General features: G+C 29.4%; 1 protein-coding gene across 1 annotated transcript in view; it reads left to right on the forward strand.

Moving 5' to 3' along the window:
- LOC126839312 (potassium channel subfamily K member 18-like) overlaps positions 1 to 19,146 on the forward strand; it is a 52,096-nt gene extending 32,950 nt beyond the window's left edge. The window contains exons 2-6 of the mRNA XM_050574573.1: positions 10,762 to 10,938; positions 11,578 to 11,748; positions 15,139 to 15,267; positions 15,640 to 15,838; positions 17,352 to 19,146. Coding sequence (XP_050430530.1) covers positions 10,762 to 10,938; positions 11,578 to 11,748; positions 15,139 to 15,267; positions 15,640 to 15,838; positions 17,352 to 17,865 — 1,190 coding nt within the window. The 3' untranslated portion in view covers positions 17,866 to 19,146. The remainder of the gene's footprint in view (positions 1 to 10,761; positions 10,939 to 11,577; positions 11,749 to 15,138; positions 15,268 to 15,639; positions 15,839 to 17,351) is intronic.

The raw sequence follows: 19,146 nt of genomic DNA on the forward strand, positions 1-19,146 counted from the left end.
AGGAAACATTATTTGTGTGGTTAACAAAGTACTCTGAAAACTTCCATTGACATTGAACCACTTAGTAGGTTTATTGGGGAAAATGTGAAAAGAGTTCTTTCTGAGCTTCTGAGTTCGAAAAAAGAATTAGAAGTGGAAGGAGGAGGTTGCAAATAATTTAAAAAAATGGAAGAGAATCTATTTTATGATTTCAACTGTCGTAACCAAAAAAAACTTAGATAAAAAAAATCAAATCCGGATTTCTGAAATCTAGATATTCCCATCACTATTGTAATAATATAGAAGAGACAGTGTTATATTATAAGTAAAAAACTGTACACGATACAGTTTTAAATGGATATTTTACTTAAAGTTTTTACTCTTAGAATAATTTTTGATTAATTTTGCTTGATTTGTATGATAAAAGTATGCTAATTAAGTATCATATTTTTTACTGAGAATTTCGAAAAAAAAAGGTTAAAGTATCAAAACAGATTTGATCTGTTTTTTTTTTTTGGAGATGAAAAAATTACAGCTCGTTATCTGTGTCGAATTGTGTACGTTAATTATAATTTTAATTTTAAGTGAAACGGAAGAGAAGTGAGAACGAGAGAGAGAAAAATAATTATAGTCGCTGCACCGAAGTGTAGACGTGATTTAAGCGGTTCTCCGTATCACCTTGCCCCGACGAAGGTTTAAAAAAAAGTTAATTACGTTTGTTAAGGAGTTTAATCTCTGTACCCCGGAAACAACGGATACTCCCGCAATTTCTTGTCGCCCCTTAACGTTTTACTTGATATCAGCCATCCGGGCGTTACCAAACACAGGGGTTATTAATTACACAGACTGCGGTTGCAAACAGTGTGGCGAAGGCGCAATATAGATATAGTGGTGCGTGTACCAACAAATTTAAGAGTCACCGTTATAGTTAACGTCGGTATAGGAAGGAGGAGTAAAAAAAAAAAGAAGTGAGTTATACGTCTAAGAGATATGGTTTATCCCGCAATGCGATGACAAAATATACAGTAGCAGCTCGGTTAGCAAAGACTTTTTTTTTTGTTTTGCGCCATCAACGCTGTTACTTCAAGTTTCTACGGTTGCTTCGGCTTCTGTTGTACGCACATTAGAATAAAATAATATTTTTTAGTTATTATATGATACAGGTACTTATTAAAACGGCGTAAAAGTTTTACTGCGATGACATAAAAAAACATAAAGGAAATTCTTAGTATACAATTTGTAGGTTTTATAAATGAATCGAATAGAAAACTGATTAATTTTCAGCCTTCATAGGAGAAATAGCTGTTCATTGACAATTAATAACTCTAAACTACGATCAAGTGAAGACTGATTAAACATTTTTATTACCTGATTGTCATGCTTCTGTATTATATTATGATCTTTTTAAACTTCTTCATTTCATAGGCTGCACTTTATTTTTAAGATACCAATTTATGAGGCAGTAAACTATTTTATGCATTATACACGAACGTTAAAATTATTTAAGTATTTATTTAAAAGCATGGAAAGTTATCTAAAACAGATATTTTAATCAGTGTTTTAGTTGTTTAATAACCTTCTTAACGACGTTGTACTTTGTTCGCGATTTTAGTTTGTCGTACCTAAAGCTTAAGTTTGTATTTTTATTTACAACCTTAATCGTTTTTAGCTTCGATGCGGAGCTGAGAAGGTATTGTTTTTACAATGATGTGTTTTTATTATTTTGTTTTTTTTCGTGTCTGGACTCCCGTTATCGCTGAATTGAATTCTTCGTGTAACAAATATATAGATCAGAAATCGTGCCTGAGAGATACTTTTTTGGGTTAAAAATTAAACCCATTTCCCTTCAAATCATAAAATTTACTTATTTTTCAACTTAAAATAGTCGAATTAGTTACAAATATGTATGAAATATGCTCTGTCCCCACTGTACTGGCTTTTTAGATGTATTATTTTGTAAAACTAATTGTAGAAATTAGGTATATTAATTTGATATACGAGTATATGTATATAATAATCTTCTTGATATAATATATATCATTCTTTTTATTCAGCTTTTAAAATTAACTAAATTCCATCGCTGCTCTATACGCCTCTACCAAATTTCTGCTTCCTGCCAAAAGTGCAAGCTCTTCGACACTGAACATTTAAAAATCCTTATAGGGTATATTGATAGTACACCTTTTTCAGGTTTTTTAAATTATTGATGAGGTATTATAAAAACTTAAAAAGTTCCTACGAAAACAATATTTTGTTTTGTTCATTTTTATATACTATAATGAAATTATATTTAGCAAATTATTAATTTTATAATTTATACTGATAATTATTCACAAATTCATTAGAAAACTATCGACCAAACACTTGGAAAATGCGTTTTTTACAACTAAATCAGCTAATAATAAAACTTGTAATTGTAATTATTAATAAAACAATGAAGCACATTTTGAAAGAATAAAATAAAACTTAATAGACGTTTAAAAACGCAACAATTACAATAGCTTAATTATTGATTTTTTTTTTATGTAATTTATTATTTGTACCATGTATACTTTTTACATTTCGCTTTGCGACAGTTTTATCACCTCTACACTACAACCGCCATATTTTTTGTAAATAAAGTCGTAAAAATTTTATTGACACAATTTTACAACGTCAGTAAAACGGATTGCAAACGAGTGTAAATAAGCATAAAATATTGCGAACCAAAGTGATATGAAATTATCAATAAACAGATCATAAAATGATTTAAGTGTAGAATTCTAGTCGATACCAGTAAACTATATAATGTGTAGTGGTCCTTATACTTTTAAGGATTTTGTGGTCCAACTATTTTAGTCACGGAACCTGTTTTTCGCAAATTGTTCGTATTTATATTTTATATTATCACAAAAGAGTATAATTTGGTACGAGTAAAAAATTGTCTTCAATGGAGTCTCAATTAATATTAATTTTCCCTGTAATTGGCATAAGTATACATTTGCGACTATGTTGAATTTTATATTTTTTTTCACGCTTAAAGTAAAAAAATGTTAAGACAAATACCGTTTGAGGGAATACATTTTTCTGATGTGAGTTTAATAAGTTATGAACGAGCGTATGATTAAACAACTTATAAAATTAGTAGAATAATAATAATAGAGTGGTCGAGAAAAAAAATGATTGAGTGAGAAGTTATTATTCAAATTGTATCTACTCATATCTACTTGTACATAATTATGTAATTAATTGTATCTATACAATTATTGTGTATATACAATAATACGATTAAATTTGTTAAATGTTAAACAATTCAAACATATCCCATAAAGAATGTAAAAATAATGCAATCCTTGTAATCTTTTAACATTAAATTTAATTTACTTCAACGCAAACCGTTATAAACTGAAAGCATTTTAGATAATACATCAAATAAAAAAAAAAATTAAAATCACAGGTTAAAATTTTTATTTTTAATATTATGATTGATCGACGCACTTTCAACCCGTGGCAACATTATCTTGTTTTAAAATATCGTTTTGACGATGATGAATAACAGCTGGTGCACCGAGTCAAAGACAATGATAAATTTATGCCAATCTTAATATTTATAATTTTATTTTTATCCAAACTTAAAACCATCATAAATAAAACATATTACAATAATTTATACCTGAACGCAGCTGTCATGGTTATGCGGGCTATTGGCAACATTTTCTCCATGAATCTAATTTTCACATTGCCTTTCATAAAATAACTTTAGCAATGCAGTACAATTTACAAAATTAAGCTTGTAAATAGAAAACTAACCTATAAAATTATGTGTACTTAGTAATTAATACAACGCTCACTTAATAAATCTGAAACATAAAGTTTGTAAACTTTAAGCCTACTTCTTGCAAGTACGATTAAAGGTTATGTACTTGTGTTAATGGTGAATTTCATATCCGATCTCGGTGTCCTAAATGCAAACTCGAAACGTAAAACATAATGGATCTTTTTGTTCTGTGTCAAAATCGCATCTTAAATTTCCGTATAATTGTACAAAAAAGTGAACATGCGATGAAAAGCACTTCAAACGATAGCATTATGCACTCCAGTGCACCTAAATGCAATCTCAAAGCTTAAAAGAAATCTTACTTCCTTTTTTTTAATCTGTGTTTATTGATTTTTTAACTACATTTCGGAATAAAGTGTTTTTGTATAATTTATATGTATAATGAAATTTAAACACAAACATTACACCATTTACTTATAAATTATTTTCTAAGGTTTCTTTTAAATTAATATTTATTTATTTGTTTATTATTTATCAGCACATAAAATTATAATTTTCAATACATATTCACCTCCTCCTTCTTTTATTTCTTAATATTTACGCTAAAAGTTCTACCTATCATTTTTCAGAAGTTTATTTAAAAATAAAACTAAAATTAAATTAATATCCATATAATTATTTTACATAGGTACATTAATATAACTTTTAACACCTATTATGACTGTTTTTTATTTATGAGTAAGGAATCAAACCACTGTTTCTGGTACGCTGTTGGCTACGAACCGTAATTATGATCTACAGAATTTTGTATAATATTATCATAAAACGGTGCTTATAAACTTTACCGTGTAGAATTTGACTTTTTCATCATCTACCCCCGAGATATCCGGTTAAATTCAAAATGTATATTATGTATGTATAAACCAACGCACACGTACTTTTCACTGGCCTGGTTGGTTACGGCTTAGGCCCCAGAGGATGAAGTCGAGTTGCTAGAATATTCGCTGTTAATATGCTAAGCTCACCTTTACCTGTTATGTCAGCGTTGTTCACGACAAAATGAATAATTCAAATTCACACACTTTCAACTCCTATATACTGTTTATGTTTTGCAACTAGACAATGTTAGTTTAAAACGTCATGGAAATGATTGAATAATAACAGTTTTTTTTTTTTTTTGTTTACTTCGGAACTGTTAAACAACATTTTCATCAGAAGTATATTACTATGGGAATTTCCGAACACCTGTTACCGCTTTTTATTTATCTTCTCTTTTAAAAAGTTAACTGAATTTATTAATCTTATTTTCAATCGTAGCGTTTTACAAATTAGCATTATTTTTAACAATGACGTCTGAATTGATGAGTTTAAAACTTTGAAAGAAGTAGCTTTATCGTAAATATTGTTAATTTGTTTAAATTGCTTTCATAAATTTAGTAGCCTTGAAATAAGTTTATATTTTAAAAAAATATATATTTAATAAAAAGTTATGGTTTTTATGCAATTATTAAAATATATTAATACTAATAAGAAAATGCAAACTGAAGCGATAACTTCATTAAACACGCAAGCTAAATAATTTAAAATATTCAAATTATTTCTAATTTTTTACATTTAGTTTACACGTGTTTTGTCAAATAATTGTTTTTAAACAAAAGAACAAACCGAAACAAAGAAAATAATAAACATTCTTCGAACAATAAAAAACTCATGCATTTTTGTAAAATGTAATTCTTGTTTAAAATGTAGGTAAAGCCGTTGAAACGTGATTTTTTTTATTACAATACCTTTTTCACTTTATTAAAGGTCAGCTGAAACTAACACAATATTTTATTCTTAAACTAGATAATAAATGGCACGCTTTTCAGAAGTTCATTAACGGTAATTTATTTATTTCAGCGTGGTTAAAAGTTAGGATTATTAAAAAAATAGTTATAAATAAAAGTTTCAATTTTTGGGGAACTTTTTAAAGAGCTAACATTGAAAGTGGTTGGAACATAGAAGCTCTGTCATACTTTTGTTGGCCCATGGCGTAGACACGTATTATAAATTATCAAAGTTTTCCGTTATTAATGAAAATTTGAGATTATTTACAAGCAGATATAACGTAAAAACAAACATTTATGAGCGAATCCAAATAATTACTGTTAAACGAGAAACTTTTATTCCAGATATAATCAAATTAATAAGCTTTTAATTAAAAATTTGTTTTTGCTTATTAAAAATATTTACTTAAGGACTTAACTATAATCATTAATAACGTACACAAAATCATCCGAAGTAAAATAAAACATATATTTTTGAATGTACACAGTAATGAGACAAAAGATCTACAATTAAGACTTTAGGTATAACCATTAATTTTAACAAATACTTCAAAATTGATGTTTCATTAATGTTCAATAATTGATTTTATAAAATGTATGTTAAATTAATCGTTATAAAATCTACCGCTTCGTTAAAATAAAAAATATTAAATGGCTCATTTTCGATAATGGAAAGAACAATTAAATGGAAATAAAATCAGCATTCCACTTCTCTCACATTTTTTATTTATCTTATCTTGTAACAATATTGATCACTGTTGTGTTAAAATAACGTTAATTTTGTGAAGTGTTTCCTACTACCCGTTGGCGGAGATTGGGTGGGAAGGGTGGGGACATGGGATTCTAAAAACCTTAAAACATTATTTATCTACAACCATTAATTTATTGATTTATTTTGTTTTATACATTAAAAGGGTTTATAAAAAAGAATAGTCTATGAATTTCAATGAATGAATATCTATCCATTTATCAAACATACCTACCATATTATATGATAGTATGAATATTACTATAATATACTGATTATAACATAATTATAACACAATAGTTATTATTTATACGGATATATATATTCATATTTGAATAACTGAAAAATAATAAAAATTAAGTAAAAAATAAAGTAGAACGACATTATATTAAAATTTTATTTTAGGAATTTAATTATATGTGGTCATTAGCATATTTGCTCCTAATATTATGCGGCTGATGCCATAACATATTAAACGAGATTACCTATCATAGCAGTATGGCTTTGATATGATTTTAATGCTAAATACTACTATTTTTATAATCAATAATATTATTTACAAGCCGCCACCTGTTAATACATTGAGAGATAATAACATGTAATATTTTATGTGACAATTGTCACTGACAATGAGAGTTACAGCATGATATTTCCATCAATATTAGCGCAATAATTGTTTTCAACCATTTTGCCGTCGTCGTTTCCATAAAGTTTCAAATGAATAAATTATGATATTCCTGTGCTTGAGGAGTTAGAGTGCTTTTTATTATTGTCATTGTGCGTCTAGTATGTCTACCGTGTAAATGGAATTTGGTTCTATAGAAAGAGTTCTATACTTAAATCGAATTCTGTTTTTTACGATTCTAACAGAAAAAAACATTAAAAAACATGACATTGGAATCTGTGCGACAGTATTATGGACTTGTTCACTTAGAAATGACTGGCAAATCAGATTACTACTATTACTTTTTTTTAAATTGTTTTATAGTTGCAGTTAATATAGACTATTAAAACGGTAGAACTCAATGTCAACGTAGTCATGAATACTAAGTCTAAACTCTAAACGTATGTAGTTCAATAAATGATCTATGCAATCCACATCAGCTTTGTTCAAATTATTCGAATTAAAAGATAAAAATCTACAAATATTCAACATTTTATATTTCATGTAAATAAACATTTATTGAACATTTTTAGTAGGTTAATGCATTTACATGAATCTTACTTATCAACTGGTCGTAGTTTTGTGTATCTAAACACGTGTTGTTGTTTAAAGGCTAATAAACAAGATAATCAACATAATATTATAACCCAAACGGTTTTAATAAAATATTCTGTCTTAAAATAATGACTAATCATTAAACAGCTTACTTTTAACAGATTATTATTAAACAGCAGAATTAAGTGGTATTTATTAGCAAAAACAAAATTAGATAATAATAGTATATAATTAAAATAGACCAACGTCCAACATACATAGTGTGAAATAACAGTAATGAAAGTTTAGGGCAACTCTTTTGTTAAATATTATATACTTATAAGTTATAACTATATATACAGTTATAAAGGGCCAGCCAGTAATGGCCAGTTCAAACTGAACCCTTATAATAAAAAAAAATGAATGTTGATACTTATTGTTATTTGGACCACCGCGAAAACATACTATTACAATAACAGTGTAGAAAATGAACGAGAAAACTATTAGGGCCTCGATTTCATGATTATCCAACAAAAAAAAACTCTATGACAAGGGAACCTAAACATTTTCTAATTTGAAAACTTGTTGTGCTTACCATGTAATTTAAGCAAATCAAGCCTTTTACCAATTGACTTTTATTATTAAAGTGCAGCAGTATTTTAACTGTACAATTTTGTTCATATTATAAAGAGTAAAGTACTTAACAGTAATGCAGTAAAAATATACTTAAATTCATTAGCGCTCATTTTATTAGTAACTCATTTCATTAGCATTTATATTAGTAACTTTATAACTTTATTAGTACTTTATAAGTTTTACTAGTAACTCATTTAACTATACTAGGACGACACAAATTCATAGTAAACTTTTGACAATAATTCTTCTTTTAGACAATTAATTGAATTACCTGTATACAGGCGCATTATCTATCTCATCCTGTATTTTTAAACACTAACGCACATTTTAAATGTTTTTTTAAAGGAGTAGGTACAACAGCTTAGCAGCTCTATTGTTGTTATATTCTTGACAAATAATCGGATTGCTTTTGTTAAAGCAAATGCATTGAATCTGTTCAAACCGTTGTGAATAATTTGAAAGCTCTATTCGCACTACCGTGCTTGCTTTTAGTTTACTTTATATTTAGCTTTTTGTAACAATGCGAAGTGAATTAAGTCGTTATAAAAATGGGAACTAGGTATTCTTTATTTCGAGGAAACGTCTTATTTTCTTCGGCTTGTCGTGTTTTCATTCATAAATAATTGAAAATCATAATAATAAACTATAAAATCAACCTTTTACCGCCCTTAAACTATAATAATCCTCTTACAAAAGCTTACCCTAAAATCTTGCGTTATTTCATTTTGGAGGTTTTTTCTCTTGTCAATGTTAGAAAGTAAACAAAACATAAACAGTATTATTGTCGAGGATAAACAATATTAACCGAGAATAGTGCTATAAACTTTAAACAATTGACCGGTAACTTATATATTTAATTCGTTTTCAAATTAAGAATAGTTTGCTAAACATTTTTACTGGTCGATAATCAGTTTTTAATAATTACTTTTAAGGTTATTGGAGCTCAAAATTTAGAACGAAAGGAAGGGTGGAGTGTCATTATATTTATGTGCGAGTATTGTCGTTCATTATAAATAGGTACATTATAATACTAAAATATAATCATATTTATAATCACTTCCACATGTTACAAAAAATGTGTAATTATTTTCCAAGAAAATGATTTAAAAATTGTATTGAACTGGCAATGTTTAAAAATACATATTAAATACCTACCCTAAATAGTTTAACACAATTTTATATAATTAAAATAAGGATACCCCGGGCCTAGCGGACATGTAACAAGTACCTGCGATAAAATATGTCCAAAAAAACGACATGAGATTTCGAAACACGGCCACATTTTCCTTCCAAATCCAATAATTAAAACGGCCGCATTGCAAAAACAGTCTCAACATTAATCAGGTCTAGCTATAAAAAACTTACCGAATCATTTATAGTGCTGAATACGCATGACCTGTGTAAATTATCACAAAACACAGAAACAAATTACCTTCAATAAATGTTTTGTACAAAAAAAAATCGTGTAAAAATGTAGACCTTTTTTTCATTTATTTGTAAAATATGTAAAGGTTCTAAAATGATTTTATAATCAATAATTATTATTATCTAATAAAAAACCACTGAAGAGATAAACTTTAATTAAAAAGTGAATGTATAAATTAGTAAGTTTTTGTACATAAATTAAAATAATACTATGCTCTTTCTTTTTCTTAACCTTATTCCGTGAATACAATTTAGTCGATGAGTGAAAAATGATTCCATGATCCACTCACTCTTCGATCACTCACCTCTCTAAATCTCTTTAAATTCGTCGACATATTTTGTTCAAATAATGTTTTACTTTCTTGATATTTTTTTTTAATTTTCACTATTTATTCACTATTGTTGATTTTAATAATTGATGTTCGATGATAATAAAAATAAGAGTTTAGTTTTTTTGCTCACGTTGAGCCACACCCAAAATTGAACACATTTACCGGCCGCTAATGACGACGTTGGACACTGGTGAATTTCATTAGTTATAATTTCCTGCTCGTGTTTTCGAAAAGCTAATGGTAGTTTCGTGTACAGCAAAATGTCGAGGTAAACAATATTTTCTATGTATACACCTCTCAGGTGATGGGCAACGCCGAGTTTTAAAGATACTGCATTTCCGGAGTTAGTTTCCATCGATAAACCTCATTGTGCTAATGGCGTTAGACATATTAAAATAACAATAAAGTCGGTACCTATTACCATTATTAATATTTTGTAGGTACACTATGTGCGCATGACCGTGTGTGTACATTATGTTTTTATTCATTGATAACGATTGTAGTCATTTTTTTTTTTTTTTGTTTAATTACTCAAGTGAACATAAATCACTATTTACCTAATAGAAAGAGTTGATTTAGTATTTCTTAAGAAGGGTGGTATACCCTCCAACAGCGGTATGCTGTTCATAAATTTATAAATTTGTCAAGTTCTGACTTATAAAAAAGTTGTTTGACTAATATGTGGGAAATAGCGACGAAGTTATTCATATCTCGTTTTGACCAACCAATTTACGTAGAGTAAAAAAATATATACCTCATTATAATAATAATTATTATTTTATTTTTATAAATACTATATCTATAGTGTAACCTAAAACTCATTTATTTTGTTTATTTTAAACAATTTTTTTTGTTTACAGTGAGAATGCATGTTCTTCATGAGCTAAATTGGACAAAGTTAGTATATGAGCCACTTCAAAAATTTGAAACCCAAATCATTTCCACAAAAAATATTCAGGGATACGACAGTAAAAATACAGAACAATGGTCACTCACCGGCGCGCTTTTATACTCGGTGACTGTGATAACCACTATTGGTAAGTGAAGTGTAAATATATTTCATATGGAAAACAAATTTAAACATGGGTTCATAAATAGAACGGCAGTTTTCTGGATTTATATTTGCTTACTATAATATACAATGCTACTATTAAGATTATTATACAATTTTTGAGTATCACAACTATAATTAATATATTGACATCTTCGGTAGCACACAAATGACATTTTTATACCTTGTTCAATGACGATAGTCGAAATATAACTAAATTTTATAAAAATTAAGAGTGGGGACCACAAAAGTTCACACTTTTACACTTAAATATTATTTAATTATCATTAAACGTGGTTTTAAGTAATACATACATAATGATTGTAATATGTTCCTAAACAATTTAAAAAAGTTTATATGAAAAAATTTCGCTAATTTCAAATAGATACTTAGATTGATTAGAGCTTTTATTTTTTTAGGTACCTAATACCATTTAAGTTAACTATGGTTAACATTGTATAAATTCAGTTTTATTTTCATCTTGACTATTGAGAAAAAAATTTCAAAAGTCAATGTCTCCTAACCCTATATTACCTGTGCTAATTATAATATAAGATCCAAATACCACGTATATTGTAATATTTTAAAATTTTAATAATAAAATTCAGTGGTTAATTGTTTACAGGATACGGTAATTTAGCGCCAAAAACACCAGAAGGTAAAATAGTGACTATGGTGTATGCCCTTTTTGGCGTACCTCTCATGTTATTGTGCATATCCAATCTCGGTTCACTGTTAGCCGGTACGTTTCAGTTTGCTTACTCACATGCGTGCTGCTTCACCAAAAGAAAATCAGGTAAAGCAATACTATTATTATATTACATGCTCTAGAATAAATCATAAGTATTTCTATTTTATAAAATAAAAACAAAGAATGTATTATTAATAAATTTACACCGGCCGATGACTGTTAGTGAAATGCTAATATAATAGTATTGGAGCTATTCGATGTTCGAATTTTAAGCTTAATTTTTATATATATATATAAAAATTCATTTTTGTTTGTTTGTCCTTTATGCATTAGTACACCATTCATCCGATCGCCATAAGCCTTTGGGAAGTTGTTGAGTACACTCCCGCAAACCTAGCTGGCATAGTAGTTTTCGAAAATTCCACCTCTAAGGATGACATCCAACACGAACTTTGTATTTTAAATACGAAATGTAAATAAATTAAATGTTTGTAACCATAGTAACCCAAAATAAACACTTGGTTTGTAACCATGGTAACCACGGTACTCGAGCAAATGGTAGGTGATGATTAAAGGAACAGGCCGATGCTATGTACCACGATTTTGGGCAAGCTTTTAACTGTTGGAACGGAATCTGGAACTGAGACTGGGACCGGGACTAGGACCCATGAGTAAGAGGTGGACATAATAACCGAAAAAAGTGTCTCAAAAACGCTGTCACGCTGTTATCTGATGAGAGATAAGAGATTAAAGATGAGGGATGGGGGTGGGGGTGGGAATGGGGAATGGGGAATTATTTTACTCAGCCTTGACAGACTAAATCTCAGGCAACGCCGGGTCCGGACAGCTTGTAAATTTATATTAAAATCTTATCTTCATAATCATATTTTAGATATTTTAGCCCTTTCGGCACTTCTGCTTGATTGTGATGAAATCGCATTCAAATTAAATATTTGATTTGACACAACTTTTCTAACTTTTTACTGTACTAGAGTAACTAGTTTATTGATCAGAAATCTTTCCTTAAAGGTACTTTATTGGACAAAAATGTGTATATATATATACACAGGGTGGGCCGAGAAACGGGACAATTAGAAAGTTTTTTTGCAGCCTTGAGGAGCTTATAGAAAGGCGATAGTGTTATTCTTATGTTCACAGGTTAACTATCTTTTATTAATCATGGATCACAGTGGGTCGGTTCACAACGCACAACGTCGGTTCATGAGCCTTTCTCTGGCCCACCCTGTATATTAATATTTATATTTGTCCGGCTTTTAATAAATCTCATTAAATTACAGTGACGTGTCATAACGTCGTTATTAAGCTTTTCTATAAGCTAACAACTCATTGACTGCAAACAGTCATTTGAAAATGTCCCAGCAAAAATAACTTTTATTACATTTCCTAAAAAAATATCGCATACGGTTTAATCCATAACAAGTCTATTGTTTACCTTTTTTCCGCATCATTTTCAACAATAATACCTTTTTTGTATTCCCTGGTGGCAATACCATCATATTTCTAACTCATTGTTTTCACACTCAACCCCGTAAAAATATTATGAAAAAATTAAAACAGTATAATAATATAGCATTGTGTTAATGGACCAAGGGAAATAACGAAACAATGACTTTATGACTATACCGTCACATTTCATTGTACACACATTATTTTAATATTGTATATGAGTTACTAAATTTTGAATTCATAGACATTACTTTAAACTTTATGTAATAATAATAAAATTATTAGAGCTGGCTTACCTCTTATTAAAAATAATCCACAAACTTTGATTTTCAATAATTAAACGTTAAATTCGTTCGTCATTCGTGTAAATGGTAATTATATACTCTATTTAGAATAATACAAGGCTTCCAGTAACCGTGGTCTACCCTGCTAGGTTAAATAATGCCTGTCGAGAACTGATTACTATTACTAACACTGTTCCAACTTATTTAATTTACCTATTTATCTGTAAGGTTTAAAGACTGTATAAAGATTGAAGGCCCTTCATTAAAAGTTGTACCGTGTAGCTACAACACTTGTTACTGACATATTTATGTCGTTAGGTCTAGTCGTTTTCAAATAAAAAAATAATTGTTCCAAGTGACAATCTAGAAAAAACTTAAGCAACTTATGGTTATATGCAAAAAAAAAAATATTAAAAACCCTCAACCATAAAAATTGTATACTCTCCGCGTATACAATTGACAAGTGACGAGTTGCTAAGTTATCTCTCAAACTGATTGATCACAAAATCGTTTATATTTTGATAAACTTTGAATTTAAACCAGGAATTGAAAACGTTGCCAAGCCGAAATTTACGTTATTTGTGATAACTGCAACAAATTTGTATTAAAATTATTAACAGTATGATGTTCTATTGGCTTAGTTGAGTTTAAACTTGTAAATAAATAAATCCAATGAAAAATATTTTAGGTTAAATTATGCCTTTAGGAACTATATATAATATTATTTCTGGAATGAAACATTTATATCGTCCCAAAAGGTTTACTTTTCACCACGAGCATACACATTTGTGTAGGTAGATGTGCTATAAAATACAAAATGTAGGTACAAGAAATATACAAATTCACAATACTTTTGTTCATCAACTTCTAAGTTAACTGTTCACACAATGTTATTCAAAAACGCAACTTTAGCAACAACATAATTGTATTGTTTAAATTTACAAACTTCTATTCTGAATATAATGTTACACTATACATAAGCACATTCAAACTACCAACACAATATATATTGTCATATCCTGTTAACTTTCATATATTTGTTGTACTATAAAAGTTTTACAAACTATGAAATAAAATACATAACAACTGCTAACAAATGAAATTTTATTATTTTCTTGGCCTCAAAAACACTATTTTTTGGAATTTTTCGTTTATTTCGGTCATAGACAAATATGTAGGGAATTAAGGTAATTTTAGTTTATTATTATTTTTATTTGCTACAGTTTTTTTAGGTATTTACGAGTATTAAAAAAAAATTTAATCAGTTTTTTATGTAAAACAATCTCTGGTTACTGAAAAAAATATTTGTTTTTTTTCGAGTATCAGAAAGACATTCAAATTTGGTTTATTATCTATAAAGATGGTTTTTTCGTGTTACCCATAATTTGAGAATATTTCTACTATTTTTTTAAAAGCTGAGAAAATTGTACATTTTGAAATGCGTTCTCCATAAAAACGCTTGAATGAAGAAAAATGGAAAATTCATACAAAAGTCAAATTCGTAATCCTATCACATTCTTTCTATGAAGTTTCTTAAATTTTTTGGGCAACACGAAATAGAATTTAGAAAACCGAAGACATTTAATAATTTTAAGGTGAAATGTAATATATTTGCAATGTCATAGCAAACGGAGAAATTGATGAAAATTCAAAAACTAACATTTTTAGTTTAAAGATCTAATTATATATTACCCACAAATATTCACATTTTTTTTTGTATAATTATATTTATGCTCTATTTTAGATCGAAAGAATAAGTCAATGAAAAAGTCAAAGACTGTAGTGAGAGAAGAAGTTATTCCGCATGCCGTAAACTCTTTAAACGGTCATCACAGAAACGGACAGCAAACTTCAAGAACACGAAAACAAATTGGTTTGTGCAAGTTACATGTTTAGTTTGATAAATCTATTGGAAAAATATGTTACCATTGTCAAATGGTCCAGTCAAAAACTATATAAATAGAAAATACATCATATTTATCTCTTCTTATTTAATTCTTAGAAAAATATGCACCCCGTCTAGCATAATCGTGCTTGGCGCTTACAAGTTGAAAATTACAATGAACAAATATGATAGTACGATCCTTCCTAATTTTTTTCAAACTAATCACTCGCACATTCATCTCGAAATTCGTAATTCAACTATTTCCAATAAAAAAAAAAAATAATTGATATGTTTAAATAATTTTGCTGTATGATAATTATTAGATCAATACTAATTCTAATATTTTTACATTTTTTTTAGGATGCAAACCAGTGTATCGTTTAACCACTGAAGCCAAACACGTACTGTGTGAATGTGCCGAATACCAATTAGCTAATTCTCCTACACACGATCACGTGGCAGCGCACATCCTAAGACAACTGGGCGATCGTCCAGATTTGTCAACAGTACCCGAAGATGAGTATTTATACGATGACGACAACGAAGACTGTTACCAATGGTAAACCTATTTGGTTGTCTAGTTATTTTTTTTTTGGCGTTAAACATAATATATAATTTGTTTTGTATTAAACGGACCCAGATCGAGTTTTGGATCTAACGGTCGGTAGCCAGTTACCACCAAGATAATAACAACAGCATCACACTGTTAGATTTTTTGTTTTATATATTTTTCAAAATACACAAAATACTAGGATCTAGTGTAGTATGAAGAAGTTGTATGAAATAGTGTAGCTAAGTACGGGCGTATTAGATTACCAGTTCGTCTTTTGATCAGTGAAAGTTTCTTGCTGTGTACATTTGATTGTCTAGAGAAATAAACAACTACTTTCCTCGTCCTGTTGAAAACTTGTATAATCAGCGTCAAGTTGTCAGCCGTCTGTAATCTCGACTCGCCAAATCAAAACACTATCCGAATCCGTTTGGTAGCACATTATACAGGTGTCAAAAATGAACTAATGCAATTTTAACTTAAATTGAATCGGTCTTTTCAAAAACGACATAAGTCACCGATTTATCCAAAATGACTTTTTGTCAAATTTGATAATTATATACGTAGTTACGTATGTGTGTAAAAACTACATTTATTTTGTTACATTTTATTTTATTTTAAAAAACAATACCAGCTTGAGCAATAATATTAATAACATTTCTGTGTTCTGAATGAGGAATAAAACAGCATTATCAGATGTACTCACATAGGAGTTATGTAGGTGATAGGAAGGAGATAACCCAGAAGAAAAGAAAAAAGGTTCAGATCCCCTCCCAAAAAGTCAGCCAATCAAAAATAGTGGTATCTACATTGCGGCCAAGTCTGTTTTGTACCTCATTCAGAAAGGTCATGTTTCATTTAGAAACTGCCCAAGTGTTAAGCAATACAAATAAAAGAGCAGTGTTGCTCATGAAAGTAGGAGTGAAGTTAGGTTATGAACTAAAGAAATAGCAGACTTGGCCACAATGTAGTTTATACTTAATATTAAGAGGGAAATTCATTGATTTTCTAAAGCTTGTCGAAATAACACGTGAAACTTAAAATATATCCCAACACGCTTTCAACAAATTACAGCTTAGCTTTCCATTTCATAAAACTTGAGATCAAAACTGATGAATGATGATTAATGGAAATCGACTAATTACTTACGGTTGACTAATTAAAGATTAGTTTATTAATGATTAATTTATGAACTATCGATTATTATTTAGTTATAAAATTAAATATTTAATCGGTTACAGTTCAATCGAAATGCGATGACTGATTAGTAGTACAGTTTTGACTAACCGAATGGCCTCTAAATACAAAAAAATTAAATTTTTTTTCAATTCAATCATCAGTTGATTGAAAATTTAACGAATAATGTCTCGCATCAATAAATGGGAACAATTATCAATTTAACTTTTTTTTTTTTAGCTTCTTCGTTTTAAATTTTTTATAATTTTTCCGTACCTACTTGTTACCGTTTCACACACCAGTTGTTTATATTTATTTACTACTAATATTTTGTGGTTTTTAACAGTCAACTACACGACGGTAGCCACAACGGAACGCCTTCTAGAGTGCCGTTGATCCGTGGCAGCCGACAGAAAGAAATGGCACAACGCCCTTTGGAAATGACCGTGGTCGTACCTGCCAAAAAGAAGCCCAAACGGAGTGGTAACGCACCGCCCGGCGTACCCGTCGCGTTGGTACTGCTGGTGTTGGTCGGCTACATCTGTGTGGGAGCAGCCGTGTTTGCCGCCTGGGAAGGTTGGACGTTCATCGATGGCGCATACTTCTGTTTCGTCACTTTGTCCACGATCGGCTTTGGCGACCTGGTGCCCGGCAAGTCGTTCCAGGGCACCGACACGCAAAACGGGCAGCTACAGTTGGTAGCCTGTTGCGGGTACCTGCTTTTCGGTCTTGTTCTCATCGCCATGTCGTTTTCGCTGGTCCAGGAAGAAGTGGTTTCCAAATGCCGGCACGTGGCCCGGTACGTGGGTTTGCTGAAACAGCCGAGACCGGCCACGCAACCCGCCCCTTACGCCCTGTAATCGAAGCCGGCCGATGCCGGCTTAAACAAATCAAATTTCATCGTACATCGAAACGTGTGTGTGTTTTTTTTGTTGTAAGCCATCGAAAACAATTTTTAAATTGTACATTTATATTTTAAAAGCGCATTTCACTGTTTGGACAAATTCCACCTGGATTATCTCGTTTACGTTTGTCACAACGAACAGCGGTTGTGTTTATGTGTAAACAATTGAAATTATCATTTGACACCTGCCTTTTATTTTTAAAACGTCTTTGATACGGAAAATAACGGTGTTTTTAATTTATACAACGTTCGTTCTAATGACCTATCAAGACATCTATATATCTTGTTATATTAATTAATCGCACCGCTAATACCTTACAAGCAAACAAAAGTTCTTTTAAGTATGCGACAAATAAAAAAAACTCTAGTCAGTATATTCATACATTATTTAGTGTTTTATCCCTGTACAAGTTGATTATTATTTTTTAATATTTATTTCTATTTAAATCAAATTGTAATAATTAACATTTAACCACGACTTTTGAACTATATAATTTAGGAATAGAACTTTGTACGTAGAACGTTTTAAAAACTCTACGGGTTTAAAATTACTTTGTACTGGTGCAATATACGGTTAGTCTACCTGCCTACATTTTGTTGAGTTTCACTAAGTATTAAACTTTTCTCTATACGAGGAGTAGATCTTTTTTAAAAACAATATTATGTTATAATATAATTATAAATACCAGTTACCAGTGAGGTGTTGTAATCATACTTACTAATACTTTACTAGTTAAAATACAATGAAGTAAATAAATGTAAACGTACTTATTCAGAGTACGTTTTAAATCATTCTGTACAAAGATAATCAGATAAAATATGTAACATAATAAATATATTTTTTAATGATATTGTGTACAAATTTCAAAGAGATGTTTTAGTACTAATAATAATACATAAGTAGTACAATATTAAGCATGGTTAAAGCCTATTATTCAGCCTCACTAAAATTCACTATATTATTAAGTACACTTACCTAAACCTCACCACTCCATCGATAGAGTTTGCTACTGTAATTTGCTATGCATTTCGTTTATTTTACAAGCGTCTTGATGAAACTGATTTTCCACGGAAACCTCCACTGTATCAATCTATGGTAATATTAATTGTCTGCTAATTTTGGTACAAAACTTTTTTGTTAAATATTATATTGATGATGTCTTAATGCCTATTATTAAAGTTGTTTATGTTAATTGTTCTAAATACATGTTAAATACAATTTTACAGACATTTTTTA

This window comes from Adelges cooleyi, unplaced genomic scaffold (genome assembly GCF_023614345.1).
Source record: "Adelges cooleyi isolate 19-005CV unplaced genomic scaffold, UGA_ACOO_1.1 ACOO_flye_CR_arks_rails_tigmint_CR_PRNA_30, whole genome shotgun sequence".
Lineage (NCBI taxonomy): Eukaryota > Metazoa > Arthropoda > Insecta > Hemiptera > Adelgidae > Adelges > Adelges cooleyi.